This window comes from Aythya marila, assembly GCF_965140915.1.
Source record: "Aythya marila genome assembly, chromosome: 15".
Lineage (NCBI taxonomy): Eukaryota > Metazoa > Chordata > Aves > Anseriformes > Anatidae > Aythya > Aythya marila.
This window is the reverse complement of record NC_139056.1, coordinates 9,376,447-9,395,352: the sequence shown is the minus strand read 5'-3', so window position 1 is coordinate 9,395,352 and position 18,906 is coordinate 9,376,447. Positions and strand designations below refer to the sequence as shown.

General features: G+C 41.1%; 2 protein-coding genes across 5 annotated transcripts in view; one reads left to right on the top strand and one right to left on the bottom strand.

The window, feature by feature from the left end:
- Positions 1-1,992: 1,992 nt before the first annotated feature.
- On the top strand, positions 1,993-18,572 carry GPRC5B (G protein-coupled receptor class C group 5 member B). Of its 3 annotated transcripts, XM_082772852.1 has the most exons (5): positions 1,993-2,136; positions 8,031-9,044; positions 13,519-13,631; positions 15,008-15,072; positions 15,796-18,572. In XM_082772852.1, exons 2-4 carry the CDS (start codon positions 8,039-8,041, stop codon positions 15,050-15,052), a joined length of 1,164 nt encoding a protein of 387 aa, XP_082628978.1. In that variant the 5' UTR covers positions 1,993-2,136; positions 8,031-8,038; the 3' UTR covers positions 15,053-15,072; positions 15,796-18,572. The 3 variants fall into 3 exon arrangements, with proteins under 3 accessions (XP_082628978.1, XP_082628977.1, XP_082628976.1); XM_082772851.1 differs by having other exon boundaries at positions 8,035-9,044; positions 15,008-18,572; XM_082772850.1 differs by having other exon boundaries at positions 15,008-18,572.
- IQCK (IQ motif containing K) overlaps positions 9,586-18,906 on the bottom strand; it is a 56,158-nt gene continuing 46,837 nt past the window's right edge. For both annotated transcript variants that reach the window (XM_082772853.1, XM_082772854.1), the window contains one exon: positions 9,586-10,151. In XM_082772853.1, coding sequence (XP_082628979.1) covers positions 10,126-10,151 — 26 coding nt within the window. In that variant the 3' untranslated portion in view covers positions 9,586-10,125. The remainder of the gene's footprint in view (positions 10,152-18,906) is intronic.

Sequence of the window (18,906 nt, the reverse complement as noted above, 5' to 3'; positions counted from 1 at the left end):
AATTAAAGCATATTTTCAGAACATATTTTTAACGTTAACTACCAGAAGAAAGTAATGCAAAGGGAGCTATGGTTTAGTCCATCTACTCTACAATAGTCCTTGGTAATTCTGTGTTCTATCCTTCACAGATTCATGGCAGCTAATACTAAAAAATATGCCTCACTGGGGGAGAAATCAGGCTTATTTGTTAATGTTCCACCAGTACTTGTTGAGAGGAGCATTATCTTCCCTGCTATGCCAGTAAAATGCAAATGGAGGAGGCCATTTCCTTTACTGGTACCAAGAGTTGTGGTAGGGATGCACAGAGGGAAGGGAACAATGACAAAAATTTGCATTTGCTGAAGGGCTCAGTACATTGCTCCATTGTGAGTGGGCCAAGACCTTTATCACATGAATTCTTGTGATTCATCCTCCCCTCTGGTTTACCTCGCTGTATCCAGCATGGTACAGAGAACTCTGTGTGTTTATCTATATACAAGAAGGTCTTTGCTTGTTACTGTAGTAGGCAGGCTCATGCTCCTGAGCCGGAGTGGGGGTACAGGCAGAGCTGGTGAATCGGTACTTTTTACTCTCCTGCCAGGCTGCCGAGTGACCTTGGGCAGCTCACAGCCACTTCACTTCTCACTGCCTCAGTTTCTGTAAAATTCCTGGTTTACTTTGTATAGCGCGTAGATATCGACTGATGCAAGGGCAGGGTATTATTGCTTACATGTGACTCAAATAACGCCAGTGCCTAAAATCCAGAATCAGCAAGGGAGAAAAGAGCAGAAACATGAAATTGTTCTGTTGCAGCTGTTCTCCTCTTGCTGCCCAGCCTAAACACAGGGAATCGCATTGCAACAGCACCATCTGATTTACTGCACGTCAACTACCCTGAGAAGTTCAGGTAACCCCCCAGGACATAACAAGTGACATCTAAATGAAGCCATGCGTGCTAGCATGAGGCTGGTTAAAGGTTACAGATCTGTGTTGGAGAACACATTTCGGCAGTTTCCCTTTGAAAGGCTCTGGATATGGAAGCCTAGCAAGATGCACAGCGTGCTACCTGCAGTCAGGAAGGACGGGTGTCCATCGCTCCCAGCTGACAACGCCATTGCGCTTGTGTCTGCCCAGTTTCCCATTAGCAGTTTGAAAGCATCAAAAGACTGACGCACAGCACAGGGCGGCTGCCAGTCACAGGGGCGTCACGCGGATGTAGTCTAAAGGCTTAAAAGGCAGACAAGTTTTTGCTGTGCAATGAACATCACCAACTGAAGCTGTCTTTCCGTGCTACAAATAACTCCTTCTGAAATCTGCAGGAAGCCCTGTCCTGTGAATACAGCATCTGCTTTCGGAGGGGTTGCAGCTTTCCCAGAAAGGACTGTGCAGAAGCTGGGAAGGGGGACGTGAGCTGCACATTGCGAGCTGGGAGGCACCGACCAGCTCTGAGCATCGCCTTTGTGGGGCCCCATGTGCTCACAGGGCCTGTTCCTGAATTGTGCTGCATAAGCAACCTGGAAAATGTCGTTTGCTCAATACAATTTCTCTCTTCTGAATGTCTAAGGTAGCAGCAGGTTGGACACGTGCACCGGAGGCAGATGGGGCGAATATTTCCAGCCCATCGCAAACCCCAGCTGCCACGGAGCTGCAAAGCCTCCCTCCCCTGCCAGCCCCAAACCAGCCCGAGGTGTGCACACGCAGCCGGCGTGCCGGGATGGGTGCGCAGCCCGGATTTCTCGCACCCCGTCCGCACAGCACCGGGGCGCGCAGGACCGCACGCCTGGCTGTGCACGGTGCCTGCTCCCGGCTCCCCGTGCCCTGCGCTCCCTGCACCTCGCAGCAGCAATCCGGCCGGGCTGGGGGCGAGCCGTGCCGTGCCAGTGCCCGTGGAGGTGGATACGTGCCGAGCCCAGCCGAGCCGAGCCGTGCCGGGGCGGGGCGGTGGGAGGGGGCTCGCCGCCGGGTCGTAGCGCAGCGGGGCGGAGGGCGCAGAGCAGGGCGGGCAGCGCACCGCTCCGTGCCGTGCCGTGCCGTGCCGGGGCCAGGCGCTCCATGAGCAGCCCCGGGGGGGCTCGGTGCTCGCAGGCTCCGGGATGTGACTTGCGGCGGGCAGGCGGACACAGCTGCCCCGCCGGCCTCGGCTGCAGCAGCCAGCGGGTGAGTGGGGTCCCCGGTCCCGGTCCCTATTCCTCAGCCCCCGGTCTCTATTCTCCGGTCCCCATTCCCCAGTTCCTGGCCCCCGGAGGTGCCGGCCCCGAGCTGCGCCCGCGGAATTAGCCCGGTGGCCGGCAGCAGACAGCAGGCTGCAGGGAGTCCGGCAGGGGGATTAGGGTGGATATAGGGCAGCAGAGGGGGGCGGAGGAGGGGGCTGCCCCCGCCTGGAAGGGCTGGCGAGGAGGGGGCTTTGAGCCAGGCTGGGGGGGGGGGAAGGAGGGAGGGGGGGGGGAGGGAGAGCCTGGGAAGAGAGAGGGGAGAGCGAAGGGAGCGGGGGACAGAAGGGGAGCAGGCTAGGTGCGGGCGGGGAGGAGGCGGCGGTGCGGGAGGATTAAGGGGGAGCGGGGAAGCGGCCGCAGGCGGGGGCTGCCCGGCCCCGCGCCCCCCGGCACCGGGCGCTGTGCTCCGGGACCGGGACCGGGACCGGGGGGAGAAGCCTTTTGCTGGCCCCTGGCTGCGCCTTTCTGCCCGGTCCCGGCCTCAGCTGGAAGGTGGGAGCCCCAGGTCGGGGTGCAGCGCGGCTCGGGAGGGCTGAGCCCCGCCAGCTGTTTAATTTCCACTTAATAAAAAGCCCTCCCTCTGTATTGCTTCTCCCCGAAGCCAAAGAGCGATAGGATTTAGCACTTATGTGAACCCTTTGTTTACGCCTGACCTAATGTTTATCCCAAGGCTAACAGGATTTCCTGCCCGCTGAACCTCGACACCTCGGTGGGCTCTCGCTGCTGGAGCACGGAGCCTGTGCGGTGCTTTATGTGCCGCTTACCAGCCGGGGCTGTGGGTACTGAGGTGTTGTCTCCCTGCATCAGGGCCATCAGGTGAAGGGAACCCCTCCATCACGAGGCTGTGACATGAAGAGAAACAGTTGGAGAATTAGCAAAGCAAAGGAAAAACATTGATTGGTGTCATTGGTCGATAGTAGCATAATAAGAGCAGACTTCATAGTCATAAGCATTTAGGTACAGAGGACATACAGTGTCTGACTGAAGGAAATGGTGAGCACCTAGAACAGCTGAAAGCTCATTGCATATAACATTCAGCGTTGCAAAGTATTTCTAAATGAAAACACATTTTCCTACGTCTTTTGGAGAGGGGTCATGCTTTCTGTAGCTGTGAGCATTACGTGGGTTATTCCAACGCAGGGTAAATCCAAACCAGGGTTGTGTTTTTGCATACAAAGTGCAATTGCACTATTAATTATTATTCTAGAAATACATCTGCTCAGTAGACTGATCTTGGCTCGACTGTTGCTGCTCTGTTATCAGTCTTGAAGCTCATTCTTCAAATCTGATCAAAAGGAGCTGGCAGAGATCCCGTGTTGTGATTAATTCCTCACTCGCTACCATCTCTCCACAACACTTGGTGGTGGGGGCGGGTTTTTTTGGAAATGCTACAGTGAACCAGTCTTCTGCCTGTGCGTGGCTGAGCAGGTTACTATTTGTGCTACTACTGCTTTTATTTACTGGGCTGTTTTCCTTTTCTGAGATCAGATGCTTCCTCCTGTATCAGTTGATTAACGTTCGGACTGTAAAAAGGGGATCGGACAATGCATCTAACCATAAATAACATAAACCTTTACATGGTTACAGATTTATTCTTGCTATAGATATTCTCTAATGGCACACAGCAGCATGTGTTTGACTAGGTAACAGATTTGCAGTCTTTGGTCAGAAGGCTTCAGCTCTTGAAAGCCTCACTGATTTTTAACCATGACAACTTTCTGATGACAACTGTGAGATTTTTCTCTTTCTGCTCAGTTGCTTGCTTGCAATTGTACTTTGTACCGCTGGGGCAGCTCCATGTCTGCCATTTCTGTACCGGTTCTTGCACTGTCCCCTACACCCGATAGCGCAGGGGACTTCACTCCGCTGCAAACAGCAGTTTGTGCTTGGTAACTGAGAACAGATCTTAGACTAAAAATTGAGGGCTGGATTTGCAAGCTGTCCTACTGTTTGCTTTCTGCTTTTGCCTGAAATACCTAAAGCTCCTCAATTGGTTTTATGTGCTTCTGATTGCTCTCGGGTCCAGGTATGTTGGCTTAACCAGTTGTACTGCAATCTGATTTTGGAGGGGGATCTGGGGACAAAAAAAATCAATCTGACTTCCTCCTGTATTAACAGTTTCATTCAGCTCTGCCGGAGACACGTTGGTGTCGCTGACTGTGTGTGCTGGAATGTTTCTGTGACATTTCTGCATTACTATCGCTGTAGCTCTCCGGTGGGAGTAGGAGTGAGGTGCCAGTCAAACAGAGCGCTATTGTTACTGCCGAGAGGTTGCATAACTTTGCTGAGAGCTAATCTAGACATAAAGAGGTAAAAATACTAATCTCCTGCAGTCACTGATTTATGTAGCTACTGGGAATAATGAGCAGAGATGAGATTCTGTAGTAAAATCGAGGCGCACAGGCTTCTGCCTCTCCACCCACAACACAGGCTTGAGGAAGGCACTATTTTAACAACAAACCCATACTGATACTTTGCTTTTCCAAAACAACTTTTCTGGAAAAAAAAAAAGACTTTATAGTTTTCCCTTTTACTTACTGAGTCTGTGGTTTCAGCTAAAGCTAAAACTTCAGTGTTGTAATGCAATTTTTCCTTGTCTATATGCCAGTGTGAGTTCACTGCTGAGGAACAGTGCTACCAAGAGGATTTGGGCTGGTATCATCACAGGGTTTGCATATTAATGTTGTCAGTTCTTACCTAGTCAGGCAGAAGTATGTACTAAACTGATTGCAAACGTGGCTGTATCTATAGCAGTGACAAGGAGAAGATTCCTCATTTGGAGGAAGCCCAGTTTGAAAGCTTTGATGTAGAAAGCATTTACTGTTCAGCATGACTTGCTGACATGTGATGGGAATGTGATTGCACACCAAGAATACCTGTCAGCATTCCTAGAGATTTCTTGTTTTATGCTGTAGCTGCATTGGAGCTTTCTAAGAGAACTACTGTTTATTTCCATCAGCTCTCCCAAAAGTAATTTCACAGATGGAAGAAACTTGGGAAAACTCCTGAGTTGAACATCTCTGAATTTCTGTGTTTTCCCCTTTCCTAAAGAGACTACTCCTTCGTGGAGGGGAAACTACTCCAAATGTATTAACCCTCCTTTCGCAAACACTTCCAAATAGGAAGAGGAAACAAATGATGGGCTGACAATATGACTGCTTACCCATGCAGCACAATCTCCATGGAAACAGACTGTCCTAGAATAGCTCAATCACATGAGGGTTACATGACAAGAATAAAGTAACCAGAAAACTGGAAAATATCTTAGAACTAGAGATACTTGCACTTAATTCATTACCCCCCAGGTCTTTGGAGAGCAGTGAATAAACAAAGCTAGTATTAAAACCAATTTAGTGCATGTATATCATTATTTGTAAGTGGTAGGGTAGTGGAAAATTAACGTGATCCTCATTTAAAGGGCTGTTTATTGTTTCCCATTTGGGAGACATTGAGGATGAGTTTTGAGTAACTTTCCACAGGATCTCCTGCTTCTTGAAATTGGTACCCATGGTTCACAGCATTGCCTTAGATCCTAGTGGATTTCCTCCCTTTGTACCAGCAGGTGACCATTCCCCACTTTTATTTTTAGGATGTTTTGAATATCCTAAAAAGTAAATGCACTAGTTGGAGTAAGAACCACCTATGTGTAGAAGGGATTCCTAAGTTACCTTCGGAATGTTTCCTTCTAGTTAATTCTGTACTCGTAAAGATATTTATTGAGCATGACCATTTTCAATAGGGAAATGAATATATTTCACTGATGATTAATTTTCTTTGTGTAAAGTCAGTGTTTTTACCATGTCATGACAGTTATTGAGAAACCTGTTATACAAATCAGGTACAAATAAGTAAATCTTCTACCATTTCACCATAAAGAAAATTACAGTTAGGTAGGAAAAAATCTTTAGTCATTAGCTGCAAGTCATTGTAGCGTTAGAACATTTTAGCCCTTCCAACAGTGTGAGGATACTGTAATTTCTGTGGGCAGGCACAGCTCATTCATTACTTGTCTCTTGTTTGTCCGATGCCCTATCACCTTATTTGTCACAGCTTCTACTTCAGAGATGAAATTTTGTAATAAGCTTTTTTGTCTGTTGCATAAATGAAGACCATAAAGTCATTACACATTTATATTAGCACATTTGCTGTCTTGGTTCCTCTAATAGGAAAGTGTAATTTCCATCATTCGTCTCCTGGCAGTAGCCTAAAATGGGCACTGTTCATTATTCAGCGAAAGGGGATGAACATTAGCTTAAAGATTGCGATTCTCAAGATTTAACTTTGCCTGTTACAGGATTATAACACACTGGAAGAAAACCCATAGTGCTCATCTGTAATAGATGCTGCACTGTTTCATGAAGTGTGTGTAAATAGTTTTGGCACTGGTTAGGACTGATTATGTCCAATGTAACAACATTGCACTGTGACTTTAAAACATTTTCAACTCATTAAACTTCTTGATGTTTTCATTAAACACATTTCTGATTTATAAAACATCGTTATACGAGTAATCATTTAGGGCTTTGTGTAAGTTGTAAAAAAGTTACTGATAGCATCTCAGTTTCTTGCTCTATATCTTAAGCATGTCATGTGAGTTACATGAGTAACTCAGTGCCTGCTTCCATGGTGTTTTTCTTCCATAAAGTCTCCACACACCATATAATGAAATTCTTATTCTGAGCATTTTCACCTAGGCATGCAGTTCACATCACTGAATGTAATCCTACTGAAATCTGTAGCACTAATTAAGCAAGTGAAGGTTAACAGGATGAGGTTTCATATCTGGTACACGTAGTGTTTACACTCTCTGGGATAGATTATTCATTTAAATGTTACATTTTTAACAATCTTCTCCTTTGCCCCGCTTTGCTAAGTAAAAGCAAATGGCGTAACATGCATCTTTTAAAATCACCTAATCTGTGTTCTGCCTAAAACTAGGAATTTGTCTTGACTTGCTGGAATTTGTCCAGATTTTTGGTCCTGGTGATTGAGCATGGTATGTTGTGTTCCTGGGGAGTTTACAATTGTTCACTCTGTAGGCTGAGGAAAGTGAAGCTCTGTTTTTTGTTGTTTGTTTCATTGAATGGCTTTAGATTTGCTAAGAAGCACAAAGAGACATTCATTTTTGATGAGTTGATTGATGACGCTGCATGTGTGCACCATTGTTGCAGAATATGAGATTTCTCTAGCCAACCATTCCCATTTGCAAATGCAATCTAATACCTGGGCTTTGGAAGAGGATGAAAGGAATGAATATCATAACTGCCTATTGACTGAGGATGAAAACAAGATTTTCCTTTAAAAAAAAAAAAATAAAGCACAATGTTTATTTTCCTCAGACAGCTTTGTCTCTCTCTCTTTTTTTTTTTTTTTTTAAAGGGGAGGAAGGGGGCTAACTCTATCATTATTCCAGTAAAGGAGCAAGCCTCTGAAATAGTCTAATTCTGATGCAACTTACACTTGTATCAGATTCAGTGCAATTCACACATTCTTTAAGAAGCCAAATTTGAACAGTAAAACACCACAGTTAATGTATGATTTCACAACATGATAAATTGTTTCTTATGGTTGCGTTTTAGAATATTTGCAGGGGTGGTGATGGGAAACATTTTCAATCTATGCAAATGCAGAAACGAATCAGTTTGCACTCAGCGTACAACAGGCAAAAGTAACTTTCTGGGAGGGCAGCACAAGGGGATGGGGTAGGCTAATTCAGCTGAAAATTCAGTGCAAAAAACAAGTGTAAATGTGAGCTATTGAAACAGGCTGTACTTCCAATTGCTGTGAAATGCTCCGAAGTAACATGTAGCTAAACAAACAAATGTTTTATTGTCTCAGACAGAAAAATGAAAACCTACCCAGCCATTGGTTTCTTCCTCCTCTTCGTGATCAGCTATGGCTCTTCTGAAAACTCCAGCACGCCGAGAGGGTGCGGACTGGACCTCCTCCCGCAGTACGTGTACCTGTGCGACCTGGATGCCATTTGGGGAATAGTTGTGGAGGCAGTTGCGGGAGCAGGTGTGCTGACAACATTGCTGCTGATGCTGATTTTGCTGGTGAGGCTGCCCTTCATCAAGGAGAAAGAGAAGAAGAGCCCCCTGGGAATGCACTTCCTCTTTCTTTTTGGGACTCTTGGACTGTTTGGGCTGACATTTGCTTTCATCATCCAAGAAGATGAAATGGTGTGCTCTACCCGAAGGTTTCTATGGGGAGTTATCTTTGCTTTGTGCTTCTCGTGCCTGCTAGCTCAAGCCTGGAGACTTCGTAGACTAGTTCGACATGGGAAAAGTCCATCTGGCTGGCATCTAGCTGGTGTGGCGATCTGCCTGATGCTTGTTCAGGTCATTATTGCAACCGAGTGGTTAATACTAACAGTTGTCAGAGATAACAAGTTGGCCTGCAGCTATGAACCGATGGATTTTGCTATGGCTTTGATTTACGTTATGTTCCTGATGGTATTTACCATGGGTTTTTCTCTTTTCACTCTCTGTGGAAAGTTTAAGAAATGGAAGAAAAATGGAGTATGTCTCATTATAACACTTTTCTTTTCCATTCTGATTTGGGTAGCCTGGATGACTATGTACCTCTTTGGTAATGCTGAACTAAAGAGAAGAGACAAATGGAGTGATCCCACTCTTGCTATTGCACTGGTGTCCAGTGGTTGGGTGTTTGTTATTTTTCATGCTATCCCTGAGGTCCACTGTACCATCCTTCCATCACAGCAGGAAAACACTCCCAATTATTTTGATACTTCACAGCCAAGGATGCGTGAAACTGCTTTTGACGAAGATATACAGCTTCCTCGGAGCTACATGGAAAATAAAGCCTTTTCAATGGATGAACATAATGCAGGTAAGAATTTACTATTTTTATGTAGTAGCAAAGAAAATAATCTGTATGAGATGTTTTTCAGGTATTCAGAACAGGGCTCATTACATTTTTATTTTTTTTATATTGCTTATAGCTCACTTTTAAAATTTTTTGTTAAAAATCAATTATGAAAGTAGTAGAGGAAAAACAATACAGAAAATATGTCTTTTGGTTAGAATGACTCTTGTTTTTTTCATTGAAAAAAATGAACAACACCAAAAGCGGAAGGAAAACACTGGAAAAATAACTTCTATTTTCAAATAACGTAAATAATATATATATTTTTGTCATTACTAACAACATTTTATATGAAGTGTTTTTTTAAAACCCAAGAAAAAATCAAGTAAGTTCTCCATGTTACAAAGTGTTCAGCCTCTTCAGCAACAAAATAATTATTACTAATCATACTACCTGTAGCATAATAATCATGCCACCAGTAATATCATAGGACTTTGCTATTTTACAACGCTGGAGGAAAAAAAAAATGCAAGGTGGTATACAGGCAAGTTCAAAGACAGTTTTTTGTCCTGAAGACTTTAACATATGAACAGAATACACAGAGACAGGTTTCAAGGTAATGGCTGCTTTCCTTGTCATAGCTGTTTGGTGACACAGAACAATGTGTTGTTCTGACACACAATGAAAATTTGCAATGAAAATGAGTGATTACCAAAAGGGCCAGAGCCCAACTGGTTGTTTAAGAGATCCAAACCATTGCTGAAAGTTTAACACAGATCAGAAAATATACAGGGATGCTTATGTGACTAGCCTGATGGTATTGTGTAGGGTAGGTTGTGTTCTGGTGAACTCCCACAATTGGACAAAGGATTTTGGTATTACACAAACTGCTTTTTATTCACTGTAATTGAGACGAGAACTTTGGCATCCCAGCCAATGACTATCCAGGCACTTTACCTTTGTTTTCATCTTTACGTATCGTTGTTTTCCTCTGGTTTTGATGTTTCCTCTGGATGTACACCAGACATGTAGGAAAAGGGCACTCATGTTTGTGACAGTGTTGGGTAAGGAAAATATTTTCCCTCCAAGTGCTTTAGCAGGAACTTTAAAGGTTTCCTCCTTGTATGAAAGCTTTGAACAGAAAGGAGTGAAGATCTGTGAGTATGTAACACAGGTAGTGATAAAACAAACAAAAATCACGTGGATGGAAGAATTTATTACTAATGCTACAAAGAAGTAGAGGCAACTTTGCCATAGACTGTAAATGCATTCATCTTTCTTTTTTTACTGCCCTCCAACTCCCATTAAATTAATTTCATAGTAAGGTAACTGCAGTGACTTCAGTGGAGTTATTTCTGACTAAGGCAGATATAAGAAGAAAATTGGATCTTTCAGCCTGTATTATTCTCATTCATGCATACATTTAAAAAAAAAAAAAAAACACAGAAGCTCCTTTTTTATCTAGTCATTAGTGATCATTTTTTTTAGTGAAATGGATTAATGTATGATAGCTATAAAAGAATTATAGTATCTATTATAGTGTAATTTATGATGTTATGTTTTAATCTAAATACAAAATAGATTTCCTTATCTGATACCCTTATTAATATTTATCATAATAAATGCATGTCAATCCTATTCCCATGGCATGTGGAAGAAGGATGTGTTTTTAATAAATCAAAACAGAATAATTATTCCTTTGTAGTTGTTCTCTAGTGTATATATAGAATTACAACAGGGTTTGGAGACAAAACGTACTCATGGTGGAGAGTAAAAGTAAATACAAGTAAAAATATTCAAGTCACATATTAAGGCTGCAAGTGTTAATTTAAGTCATATCACTGCACTGACGGCTGTCAGTGGCTAAGCACTCAGAATCCATTAGCAATTGGCTCTTTGCAGGTATACAGAGAATAATCTTTTCTGCTATTCATTTAATTAACCTCAATTCAAGAATTTGTCTTTAAGAGTTCAGGAATTAAAGGAGGGATACTTTCTTCAATAATAATAATAATGATGTTTAAGAATAACAATGATACGTAAATTTTGGAAGATGTGATTTATGGTTGGACTTGGTGATCCTGAAGCTCTTTTCCAACCTAGGTGATTCTGTGATTCTCTGACTAGAAACCATCTCGTGGTTTGCTGACTGTAATATTTGTTTAAATAAGTGGTTAGCATTAAATGGAAAACATGTTTGGTTAAACGTATTTTCCATTAATTCATTCTGTATAAAGCAAATTTGCTTTCCTTTTTTTTTTTTTTTTTTTAAAAAAAGACTTTAATAATCATTCTAAAAATCTGAATAACCTTTAAACTATAGGTTCAAATAAGCATATGGTCTCATTTTTTCCTTTTTCTCATCACAACATAGCTCCAAGTTATACATACCAAGAGGTGTTCTATTCCAGGAATACCATTAAGTATTAATAAAGCAAAACAGTTTTAAATTCAGTTATTTAAACAACATACTAATCTGTAATTTTAATATTCATGTGATAGATATGTTGAAATATCTACTTAGAAGAATTATTCTCATTTCCATGTCTTCTAAAAAATACTAGTTAAGTATTTAGAATCCCTGGAAAAGGGCAACTTAAATGAATTCTCAGTGCTGTCTCAAAGTGCATTGCTCAGTAACAGGGCAACTTCTGCAAAGCAAATAGGGTTTGTCTTATACATGAAAAACCTGGATAAGAAATGTGGAGTGCTACAACTGTTGAGAAACCCAAGCCCAATAAGCTCTGTTACTCACTGAATTTCATTTAATAACTTTTAGTACTAAAAGTCATCCTCTGAGCCAGTGCCTAAAAACAAAGCTAACTAAATTTAAAATGTGTGTTAAAAGGAGACTATGACATGACATTTACTCAAACCTTCTTGGCAACTTTCTCTCTGATTCTCATGTTGGAAATATTTTAGACTAACGGCAGTAATAAGGAAGGAAAACTCAGCAATCTGAAATTGAATTTAGTGTCTTTTAAAATAGTTTTGAAATCACCATGTAAATTATATACTAAAATGTGTAAATATTTTAACGATAGGATGCATTATAGAGAGATCTTTCTTTGTGTGTACTATCAAATATCAGAGCAATCAGTTGTGTAACACACAATAAGAAGCATAACTACAAAGAAGGAATACTACTGAGCCTGAGGTAGTTAAACATAAAATAAAAGATACATAATTCTAGTGTAGAGGCTTTCATCTTTTGTCCTCCCAGTGTTCTGCAAAATATGTTAATATAGCGTGATATATATATATAACTTTAAAATATAGAGCAGATAAGGTTCCATATATATGTAAACAGCTGAGCATTTGTAGGGCTGGATTTCTAAATATCTGTGCTAAATGAACACTGTTCTTGATCTCTGTGTCCAACGCCCAAAGAGAAGAGCAGCAGTGGATGGAGGAATGTGTATGTCTGTAGGATCCATTTAAATCTTGTTGCACACAGTGCAATGATATTAAATCCTGACTCCATTGAAGTTTATGCTGAAATTCCTCTAAACTTCAGTTCATCCTCAATTTCAGCTAGAGAGCTGAGTATTGTAATTTCAATTAAATCTCAGAGAATTTCTTGCCCCAGGTGCCAGATCCAGGCATGTTTCTATTTACCAGCTGACAGATGAGTATTGCCCGCTGTAACCGCTCAAGCAGCGTGTATAAATGAGCTCTGTTCCCTGGCCACATCTGAATTCAGTGAAGCCATTATTTACCCCTGAAGTAAAATAGAGTATGTGTGCGCCAATCCCCGGACTGGTTTAGAGGGAAAGAAGCACATCCCTAACTACGCATCACTCATTCAGAATATACATCTTGAATCCAAACTTGTGCTGCAATTAATGGAGACACTAATGTAGGTCTGCTATAAACATTCAGAAGGACAGTCAGCATCTCTTTTGCCTCAGTTAATTGCCATGTTTAAGCTGTTTGAAAGCAATATTTACTTCATATTTCTAGTTTTGCAGAGTAAATATAATCTGAAACATCTGGAAAATCCTTATGTGCTCGTCATGCTGAAGTAATGCTCGTGGGGACTGTGAGCATGCTTGCTGGCTCAAGCAATGTTTTGGATCTCTGTCCTCTGAGTTTGATAGAAAGCAAAGAGTAATATCATTTTACTTAACCCCACAGTATCCAGACTGATAGAGGAAGCATTTTGCAGAAAGCATTGTGCAAGATGCATCACAGGTTCTCTGACTGGAGACATTAAACACCTGGTGAAATGAGACTAAGCAAAGTTTGAGAAACTTTTCCCATTCCACAGCAAACAGTTAATTTTATGTAAAACTGATTTATTTCCTGCAATCCCTCCCCAATTCTGTACAAAAACCTGCTGTTCAAAAGCAATGTGAAAACTGGTATGGCAGCATAAAAGTTAAAATAAATGGCACAGTTCCCAGTAACTAAATTGGAGGATTAAACTTTTATGATTTCAAAGGAGATGCGCAGCACTGACCGGGTTCTAAGAACAATCTCTCTTTTCTAAACACAGCGCTAAGGACGGCAGGATTTCGAAACGGCAGTTTGGGAAGCCGACCTAGTGCTCCCTTTAGAAGCAATGTTTATCAGCCAACTGAGATGGCAGTTGTGCTAAATGGTGGGACTGTAAGTATCAAAATGTGATGATTTAAGAAATCTTTGCTTTGTACCAATACATATACAACTGCTACTAATTGAAAAGCCTTCTGCGTTTAGCTTATTCATAGCAGGGTGACAGCTATACATGAAAATTCAGGGAGCAAGTATGCATGTAATGCTCCCCTTCCTCTCTAGAAAAGTTGTAAGTACAGAGTATTTTGCATTTCTTTACTTAGCCATTCACATTTTGCACTGTAGCTTGGGTGAACCAAGTTCTTCTCTAAACAACCCCTTTGAACCACACTTGTGTTAAGTTTGTTAACTAGCAAGTGACACAATTTCCCACCTGATTTTTTTTTTCTAGATTTTGTGAGTCACACAAGTGTTTCAAGCCAGTACTTTACTCTAAATAACAGTAAATGTTGCAGATAACGGTGGTCTCTCACCTATCTTCCGCTTTCTTGTAAAACGTCCATAATTCTTTGTAAGTTACATATGTATGGATCTCTGTCAAAGATTCATAAAAGAGGAGTATAGAATATTTTAATGATAACAACGTAGATTTTTCTCTTAGGCAATAGTTTGGCATGCTGTTATTCGACAGACCTGTTTTTTGCAGCCTTGCAGTTGTAAGAATGGCTCAGCGATCTGATGCCAAACAGGCTTTCTAAATGTTTTTCGCATGATGTTTAAGTTGCAGCTAAGAAACTGCATATAGTAGGCATAATGTTAAGAAAGTAATTTTCATCTTCATGTTTTTTCATGCATACCAACATGCTTGTTAAAAATTTACCCATGAGCCAGTTTATACTCATGTGAGTTGGGTTTTTTTCTTTTGAATCATGAGCTGATTCCATAACTCAGCCTCAACATTTAAAGCCAAAGAATGCAATCTGATTGCAGGTCTCTTCTTTTGTTTGTAAGTAAGAACAGTTTTGTTTGGGTTTAGTAAGCAAGAGAGACTAGGTATGAGGATTCTGCAGTGTGGGTAATACAGTGGGAAACATACTGACTTGAATAAAATGAGGCTTGTGCTTTGCTGTCAGTAATGAATAGCTTCCTTTCGATACTTGGATTCATCTGTTCCAGTATTTTCTGATACTAGACTATGCAGCTCAGGAAAAAGGCAGTTTAAGGACGATAAGATGCTAGAGAATTTGTTTTGTTCTGAGGTGGATACAAAGCTTACTGGAGAGCATTAGATAGTAAAATGAGAGAGAAATGAATTTATAGTCATGGCTTTTACAGAGGTAAATGCACTGTATGGATTGAACATGAGTTTCATTGCATCATTTTGCTCTGGAAATACTGGCTCTAAAGCTGATGTGTACATGTAGCATGGTAACACTGATGTCTGAACACACTAGATCTCTCAGTTATGGGTTTATTATCCTTATTTGCAGATACCAACTGCTCCGCCAAGTTACACTGGACGACACCTCTGGTGAAAGGCTGTAGGCTGTAGAGAGTAAGAATCCTTGTTGCAGATTTTGTTCCTTGGCAGTGTGTCTTTGAGGGAGGAATCCATAGCAGTACCAGAACAAAGCAACAGAACATCCAGGAGCTTGTGAAATCCTACAGAGGATTTTGTGTAAATGTGAACACCACTGAACTGATAAACTAATTGCAAAAACAAAATTGTAAGCCTGAAGCTGAATATGATTTAAAATAGTAGTAGGCACACTTCAAAATGAAAGAGAGGGATATTGCATTCTGAAATGTAAGATATTCTCTTGTCTGTAACTAGTGTGTGAGGCAAGCCTGATTTTAGTTGCCAGCTGCTTGCAAAATATCCTCCTTTCACCTAAACTTAATTCACGTTGCCACAAAAGATTGCCACTACAGTGTGAAAACATACAGGATTTCTTTCCATTTTGCTCCTTTTACCTTCATTTCCAATGCCATGAAAAGTCCTTGTTTGCTTCATTATCTAGCTGTACTGTAACATCACGTAGCATCATGTGCAGTCAAGCATTGTCATTCCGTGGCAACTCAATTACCATTACACTGTAGGTTGATATTCTTCTCTTTAAAAAGCCTGTGTATGAAGGCAGTTCTGGAGAGACAAAAGGTCTGTGCACGGTTTATGGGAGTTATGGAGCTTCTTGAGGCAGAGAAGAAGTGTAGGTCCAGCATAGTCAGCTTTCTCCAGAAGCCTGGAATCGGATTCCCTCTTATTCCTCAACCCCAGGTGCGAGCAGAGCCGCGCACATTGTCACTTCTCCTACAGAAGAAGCCATGAAAGGAAACTTTGGAGGGATATGCTTTGCAAAGACTTAGCTGGGGAGAGAACGTGATGCGGGTTTGCCAGAAGTACGTTCGTTGTGATGGTGGATGATGGGCGACCCACCGCACAACACAAGCCGGTCTGGGCTGGTAGGCTGATCCCGTCGAGCAGGAATTCGGTGGCAGCTGAAAAGTACTGATCACCTGTCAGGAGAAACTCAGCAGCATATAGGGTCAAGGCCTCTGTTTCTAATCCTTGTTCATATGAGTAGTCCCATTGACTGCAGTTGTTTGTGCATTTAAATGTGGTTGTGCGTTTTAGTGCCTAGCGGGTAGAATCTCCTTTCTGGAGGTGGTTTGTTGTTGTTTTTGTTTTTTAAGGTAGTTTCTTCCCTCGTCCTCCCCCCCACCTCCACTTCTTTGAGTTGATATAAAGCAGACTTTCTCAAAGCTTTTTATCTTTGTTTTCTCCAGGTTATTTGAAAGGTTCCCATTGCCCATTGTTTGTGCCATGGTTTTCATTATGTTTAAGCAATCATTCCTTTATTTAACATTTAATACATATCAGACATTGAAAACATCATTGTATCTTCACTGTTTGGCTGATGTTAATCTTAGCTTTCCTCGATACTAAAAGCAAATTGTTTTTACTTGAGGGCATAGGAAACATATAACAAATAAACTTTGCATATGCTATAATAAAAATATATATTTTCAAACTAAAAAATATAATGTACAAATAACCGAATAGCTTAGTAGCTTCACAGAAAGAAGTTACTTGCTGTATACTGCAAAAGAAATGAGCGTTTTATTTTTCAAGAGTCTTCCTGATTCTCCATGTACCTCCATTTCTACTGAATTAGGAACCTAGTCCTGCAGAATTGTACTCCCACGAGCAGTCTGGGTCTACATACAGGTACAGAGGCTGCAAGACCAGTCCCTAAGTGTTGCACACTGATATATATGTGTATATATATATGAAAAAATATATATTGCCATTCTTGCCATGATCATCTTATAGGATTTTATTTCACAGCCCTTCTCTTCCAGACGCAATGGTTTTCTGTCATGCATGAATAAAGGAGTGTGTTAGCTCCATGTCAGATATTCCCCCCTGCCCTTCCCTCCTCGAGGCAAAGGAAGCATCTGCTTGTTGTAGGGATTGCTTATTTTATTTTGTAAGTAACTAGGTGGCCTAGGTAACCAAGTAGGGTAGGGGTGGATATTGCATGCTATCCAGTGACTTAGAAATACATTTTGCTTGTTAAAAGCAAAGCTTTGATCAAATAAAGTAACATTTATGATAGCAATAGTTACCCAGAAGTTGCATAATTTGGAAGAATATAAAACCCCTTATCATCACTTGCCTGAAGAGTTTTGTTTTAAAAAATCAGAAAACTACCGTAAAAACATATAAGATGACCATGGCATAAATGGTAGGCCAGCTTCCTTTTAAAAGTTTTATCATGCTACAGCCGAGATTTATGAACTACAATACATATTTTACAGACCTTGGACAAAAACTGTATGAGATATAGTCCTCTTAAGAAATAGTGTTGTTTTTTTTCTTTTTCTGGGTGTGACTGAATTGATAAATAGAGTTCCCAATCCTGCTCATAACGAAGCTGATTGGAATTTAAGGCCTTATACAAAAATACGGCCAGATTCTACAATCTGCTACTCACATGACTACTGTCCTTGGTTGGTCGTGTGAACTATTCACACCATTGCAAAGTAGCAGGATTGGGCTTAATTTGTGGTGAAGGTGTGGCAATAGATTAGGAGGGTCTTTACTTTCCAACTTCATACAATTAGTAATAAGCAATTTTTTTGTAAGTCACTAGTTTGTTATGTAAAATGCCCCAAATAAAAATGTAATTGAAGAAAGGCACCTTTATGTTAACTTATATTTCTGTTACAGTAAACACATTGTTTACTTTTGCCTTTTATGAGTTACCTAGAATGTAGAGCATCTGTGAACAACATAAGTGTAAGCACAAGCCTTTCACTGTTCAGTTAATTTTAATTAGCTTTTACACTATAAAAGCTACTATGTTGTCCCTTGATGGTATGTACTCGTGGTGTTTCCATACAGAAATTGTAAAGCATCTGAAAAAATTGTTACCAAAACTAGATTTATAATAACTGGCTTCTGATCAATGGGTAGAAAAGCATCCAAAGCCATACTTCACAGGTCCTGTCCTGCTTTCAGAGGAGCTGAGGGTGTTTGACACTTGCCAGAAAATATGTAGCATCTTCAGAATAGCACTCTCAGTACATGCACTTGTTTCTACAAACAAGGTACATGAAGTATAGAACTAGATGTTTCTGTTTTTGGTATAAACACAGGCATCTTGGTTGGCTTTGGAGCTTGATGCCTTGGGCCTAACCAAAGGCAATGCAAAAGGGAGCACTGTAGCTTTTATAATAAAACAATTGAACTATTCTACCAACTTACAGGATTACAAAGCAGGTGCTTTTTATTAATTGATGAGAGCTAAAGCTCATTTTTGATAGATAATATATTTATTAAATGTATTAATGTGTGTTTTATAACGTACCTTTTTTTCCGCTGATTGTTGCATACTGGTATCTCTTATTAAGTACATCTTTAAAGGATTTTCAAGACAATCAATGTGTACCATGATGACTGTACATAACTATACAAAACTACAAAGGTTGTAAAGCATGGGCAAATGTTTTATTTTCAAAATGCTGTTCTTAACGAGAATAAAGGCTTTACTATTTACTTACAACACTTGTGCTAGCTTGATGTTAAAATCCACCTATATTTTTTCTGCAGTATGAGCAAAGTTGAAATGAAGGAAACTGTCTCCTAAAGGCTAGGGCAAGATTCCTCCACCTTTGGTCACGTTCCCATGCTTGCCCCTAGCTCTAGCACCTCTCAAACCCTCTGTGAGCCAGGCAAGGAGCTGCACAGACAAGCTCCTAACACTACAACTAATTTTGATTCTTCCACTTGGCTCAGCAGTTCCTTGAACTGGCTCAAGCACTTGTGAAAGGAGGGGGGGGGGGGAGCAGGACCACACAGCTGTGGCTGAACAACACAGAATTG